Here is a 6,057-nt window from a genome sequence, read left to right on the forward strand (position 1 = left end):
GGAGGGAGGGAGGGAGGGAGGGAGGGAGAGAGAGAGAAAGAAAGAAAGAAAGAAAGAAAGAAAGAAAGAAAGAAAGAAAGAAAGAAAGAGAGAGAGAGAGAGAGAGAGTCAGAGAGAGAGTTAGAGAGAGAGAGACACAGAGAGAGAGACAGAGAGAGACAGAGACAGAGACACACAGAGAGACAGAGACAGACAGAGAGAGGACAGAGAGAGAGACAGACAGGCAGAGTTAGGACAGAGAGAGGACAGAGAGAGACAGAGACAGAGACAGACAGAGAGAGAGAGAGACAGAGACACACACAGAGAGAGACAGAGAGAGACAGAGATTGAATTCATATCCCACACTTCACTTGGAGTCTCAGAGGAGGAAGAGGAGGAACAGGAGGAGGAGATTGGATTCATACCCCGCCCTTCGCTACCTGAAAGAGTCTCAGCGCGGCTTACAATCTCCTTTCCCTTCCCCTCCCCACAGCAGACACCCTGTGAGGCAGGTGGGGCTGAGAGAGCTCTCTCGAGAACTGCTCCTGGGAGAACAGCTCTCGGAGAACTTGTGACTGACCCAAGGCCACACCAGCAGCTGCATGTGGCGGAGTGGGGAATCAAAACCCGGTTCTTCGGATCAGAGTCCGCCGCTCTTAACCACTACAACCAAACCGGCTCTCAGTTTGTAAGGGCAGAAAGGTGGGCTACAAGTTTTGTAAATTAAATGAGGGCAGGGAGGGTGGCCTCAGTCCTCGTGGCCCTTTCTTACACGCCCAGGGAAATGCCGATCGCCACGTTGGGGTCAGCAAGCGATTTTTTCTCCAGGCCAGTTTGGAAATCCTGAAGGTTTTTGGTAATCATCTGGGCATGGAGCAGGGGTCACTGGGTGTGTGTGTGGGGGGGGGGGGGGAGACCTGGCGGAGAATCTCCTGCATTGTGCAGGGGGTTGGACTAGATGACCTTGGAGGTCCCTTCCGACTCGAGGATTCTATGCCTTTGGCTCAGACCATGCGAGAAAATTCAAAGCAGCAGAACGTTTCATGGGTCAGAGACGCCACTCTGCCCTGCCACGCAGCACTCTCAGATGATTTCGTCTGTGATGGCTCTGGGCTTTCCTATGGCCACCTTGATTTCCGCGTGGTTAGAAAGGTGGCCAATAAAGGTTTTGAATAAAGAAACCTTCTTGGTGGGTTGGATGAAGCAATGCCCAGCTGCGGTCTCCTTTGTGAGTACGTCGGTCTCAATCTGCAGGCCCCCCCCCCCCAAAAAAGCTGGAATAACATTTTCCGTTAGCACGGGCTGGGGGCTGTGGCTCAGACCAGAATAATGGTCCACCAGAGTGCAGGGGGTTGGACTAGATGACCCTCAAGGTCCCTTCCGACTCTATGATTCTACGATGGAGCAAAAAGAGACCGGGTTTACACGTGCCCCAAAGTTGAGGGAAACTTGGGGGGGGGGATTGCAGGGGGAGAAGCGTCTCTCCCGCTTGGCGGAGACGTAACGCCGCCCCGGCAGGGAACAGTGGGAGAGGCAGAAGGCCCGGGAAGAACCGCCCCCCACGTACCGTGGTGCTCCAATCGCTGTAGAACCACGTGCGCACGCACGGGCCCATGTCGCAGGTCTCGCTGGTCTTGGGCCGGTGGTTGCCCGGGCAGTCGCTGTCCCTTAGCAGGTAACCCTCATTGCTGACACAGCGGACGTGGCGCGTTCGGTGGCCCAAGCCGCAGAGGACCGAGCACTGGAGGGAAGACACCAGGGAGGGCGTGAGGAGCAGGACGGAAGCCCAGGTGACCGACACAAAAAAGAGGGACATGCCCGACTACAAAAGACAGGGTGAACCGGGGGTCCCCAACGCGGTGCCCGTGGGCGTCATGGTAACCGCTGACACCTTTCCTGGTGCCCGCCAAGTGGGTGGGGCCATGTGGGGTTCTTGCCAACCAGGGCTTCTGACCGGTCACTGAAGACCTGATTGGCTATGCAGATTCAAATAACAGTATTTCATTGGCCGCCGCCACCACAGTGCCTTATTCCCTCTCATCCCTCTTCCCGGCGTATTTTTAAATGACCCGCCTTCTCCCCTACAACGGGGTTTCCTCTGTGATTTTGGCTCTGCCTCCCACGGCAGCCATTTTGTGGTTGGCTCCGCCCCCTCCGGCAGCCATTTTGTGGTTGGCTCCACCCCCTCCGGCAGCCATTTTGTGGTTATGCCCACTGCCATTCCCCTGTGTCAGAACTACAGAGGTGCCAACGGACTCAAAAGGGTGGGGGACCTCTGGGGTAAACCAACGAGGATGAGCACAAAGAGAAAAAAGGGAACTCTCCCTCAAAAAAAAAGGGGGTATGATGCGATATACAAATGAACTGATTCAGTTATGTCCACAAAAGACAACATCTGTGTAAACAAATCAAAAACAGGAAACAAAATCTTCATGTACAATAATTGTGTGTTATGTACGTGTGTATAATTACTCTGGTGGACCTAATTAGCACAGTAATCTCTGACTCACACTGTGAGAAAACATAATGATTCACAAGAACCAGCAAGATAACCAAATAAATAAACCTGAAATACATTATGATCTCCTGATACACAATGAGGCTTCAATTATTTCTATACATCTGGGAATCTCTGGTCCAAGGAACAACATCAAAATACATGTGTGAGCGTCTCACCGAGCGAGTATCGAACACCTCATTGTTCCGGAATCCACTTAAAAAAAACCACAACCACCAAACGTTTCCCTTGGGCACGATCCATTCCAGCGCAGCTTGAAATTTAATTAAGTTTATCTGTAATGTTTTATGATGCTTCATGTAAAACTCTGTACGATGACTTGAGTGTATTATATAAATGTTTTACGGATCTTTCATACCGGAATGTAATCCCAACATTGATAGCTATCTATCTCGTCAACTGGCTGAAGATTATAGAAGCAATTTTTTAAAAAACAAATTGGCTGAAGAAAAGTCCTATACTTGAAATGAGCTGGATAGTAATCCAGACATCTTCTTCCTAATTGGTCTAACGGGTTTTTCCTTATTGGATTTTTCTACATCTAGTATCTCGTACAAGATTACCCGGCCTGGACTTTTTGGATAGGATGTTTTGGAGTAACCATCTTCTGGACTCTATTAGTACTGATCAGATAGGTGACTTTAAGAACATAGAACATAAGAACATAAGAGACGCCAATGTTGGATCAAGCCAAAGGCCCATCCAGTCCAACACTCTGTGTCACACAGTGGCCAAAAACACCAGATACCCTCAGGAGGTCCAGCAGTGGGGCCAGGACATTAGAAGCCCTCCCACTGTTGCCCCCACCCCAAGCACCAAGAATACAGAGCCTCACTTGCCCCAGAGCCCCTATCTATACCTTGTGGCTAATAGCCACCGATGGACCTCTGCTCCATATGTCCATCCAATCCCCTCTTAAGAACATAAGAGAAGCCAATGTTGGATCAGGCCAATGGCCCATCCAGTCCAACACTCTGTATCACACAGTGGCCAGAAATACCAGGGACCATCAGGAGGTCCACCTGTGGGGCCAGGACATTAGAAGCCCTCCCACTGTTGCCCCCCCCCAAGCACCAAGAAGACAGAGCATCACTTGCCCCAGAGCCCCTATCTATACCTTGTGGCTAATAGCCACTGATGGACCTCTGCTCCATAGGCTTATCTAATTCCCTTTTGAAGCCGTCCATGCTTGTAGCCGCCACCACTTCCTGTGGCAGTGAATTCCATGTGTTTATGTTTTGATCAGAATGTTCTGACTGTGAATGTAACTAATGCTATTGGAAAATATTAGGATAGAAATAGATAAAGATACTAACAGACGTTTTCCCCCAACATTCCTTATCTGTAGTTTGCGCTGTAGATCACCGTTTTTGGTTCTCAGTTTCTAGCGATACAGTGACTGTGATTCCTCTTTGTCACATATTCCAGCACAGGACATGCAGCTGCACATGGAGTAATTGCCATAGGGCTTAACGATTCGCTTTCCTCACAGCTGCCTCTGCACATGGGTGTGCAGTGCACCAGGAATGTTACAGGAATCGGTTGGAAGGGGGACAAAGACTGTGGGCTGTTCCAGAACCAATCCAGGCTTAGCACAGAACTCTTGAACCCAGAGTTCCCTTAATTTGAATGAAGATGAGAAGAAGTCTAGGCAGGGACCCAGGAGGTGCCCATTGGCTGCTTGGTCCCACAGTAGACCAGCACACTGAAACCTCATGTGGCAAGGGGAGGGGGAGAGAAGCCAAGGCTCTACTGAATCCCATGGCGACCTCTCTGTGCACAGTGACTAAGTCATGCCGTAAGGGCCAGCAACAGGGTAGAGAGGCCGAGGCCTTCCCCTGAGAAGAACATCAGAAGAGCCCTGCTGGGTCAGACCAGTGAAGGTCCATCCGATCCAGCATCCTGTCTCACAGAGTGGCCAACCATGTTAGAACATAAGAACATAAGAGACGCCAATGTTGGATCAGGCCAAAGGCCCATCCAGTCCAACACTCTGTGTCACATGGGCCAGAAATACCAGGTGCCATCAGGAGGTCCACCAGTGGGGCCAGGACACCAGAAGCCCTCCCTGGAGGGTCAACAACAGAGCAGAGAGGCCGAGGCCTTCCCCTGAGAAGAACATCAGAAGAGCCCTGCTGGATCAGACCAGTGACGGTCCATCTGGTCCAGCATCCCCTCTCTCACAGTGGCCACCCAGTTCCTCTGGAGGGCCAACAACAGGGCAGAGAGGCCGAGGCCTTCCCCTGAGAAGAACATCAGAAGAGCCCTGCTGGATCAGACCAGTGACGGTCCATCCAGTCCAGCCTCCTGTCTCACACAGGGGCCAACCAGTTCCTCTGGAGGGCCAGAAACAGGGCAGAGAGGCTGAGGCCTTCCCCTGAGAAGAACATCAGAAGGGCCCTGCTGGGTCAGACCAGGGAGGGTCCCTCTAGTCCAGCATCCCCTCTCACACTGTGGCCACCCAGTTCCTCTGGAGGGCCAGCAACAACAGGGCAGAGAGGCCGAGGCCTTTCCCCTGAGAAGAACATCAGAAGAGGCCTGCTGGATCAGACCAGGGAGGGTCCATCTAGTCCAGCATCCTGCCTCACACAGGGGCCAACCAGTTCCTCTGGAGGGCCAACAACAGGGCAGAGAGGCCGAGGCCTTCCCCTGACAGGAACGTCAGAAGAGCCCTGCTGGATCAGACCAGTGGTCCATTTAGCCCAGCATCTTGTCTCACCCAGTGGCCAACCAGTTCCTCTGGAGTTCCAAGAACAGGGCACAGACACTGAGACCTTCCCCAGATGTTGCCTTCTGGTTCTGGGATTCAGAGGTTTAGTGCTTCTGAACATGGAGGTTCTCTTTAGCCACCATGCCTGGTAGCCACTGATAGACTTATCCTCCATGAGGGAGTCGATACCGGCTAAATATCGGAAGAAACTTCCTAACTGTAAGAGTGGTTGAGCCGTGGAACAGACTGCCTCGGGAAGTGGTGGAGGCTCCTTCGCTGGACGTTTTCGAGCGGAGGCTTGACGGCCATCTTCCGGGTATGTCGTAGGGCTCTCTTTCGGCTGTGCTCCTGCAGAGCGCAGGGGGTTGGACTAGGTCCCAGTTCCAACTCTAACATTCTATGATTCTGTGAATCTGGCTTATCCCCCTTTAAAGCTGTCTATTCCTGTGGCCATTATGACACCCTCTGGCAGCGAATTCTGTGTAAAGTCCTATTTCCTTTTGTCCGTCCTGGACCCCCTGCTCAATGTAGGATCAGCCCTAGAGCATCCCTGACGAGTCTTTGTCCAGCTGCTGCCTGAAGTCTGCCAGGGAGGGGGAGCTCCCCCCCCCCCCCCAAGGCAGCCCATTCCACTGCTGAACTACTCTGGCTGTTAAGAAAACCCCTAATATCCATCCCATACCTTTCTGCCCATAACTTAAACGCATGATTGTTAGCAGGGGTCATTTCATAGAATAAGAGGTGCAGGAACTCATTAGCATAAATCATTAGAATATGCCACACCCCCTGACATCACCGGAAGTGTGTCAGAAGGCAACGCCCATCGCTCAGGTTCCACTGGACTCTTTTG

General features: G+C 51.9%; 1 protein-coding gene across 1 annotated transcript in view; it reads right to left on the reverse strand.

Annotated features, from left to right (window-relative positions):
• The window catches only part of ADAMTSL4 (ADAMTS like 4), a 50,238-nt gene that overhangs the window by 4,088 nt on the left and 40,093 nt on the right, over positions 1–6,057 (reverse strand). The window contains exon 10 of the mRNA XM_015410096.1: positions 1,547–1,720. Within this exon, the coding sequence (XP_015265582.1) occupies positions 1,547–1,720 (174 nt within the window). The remainder of the gene's footprint in view (positions 1–1,546; positions 1,721–6,057) is intronic.

This window comes from Gekko japonicus, unplaced genomic scaffold (assembly GCF_001447785.1).
Source record: "Gekko japonicus isolate JY-2015 unplaced genomic scaffold, Gekko_japonicus_V1.1 scaffold424, whole genome shotgun sequence".
Classification (NCBI taxonomy): domain Eukaryota; kingdom Metazoa; phylum Chordata; class Lepidosauria; order Squamata; family Gekkonidae; genus Gekko; species Gekko japonicus.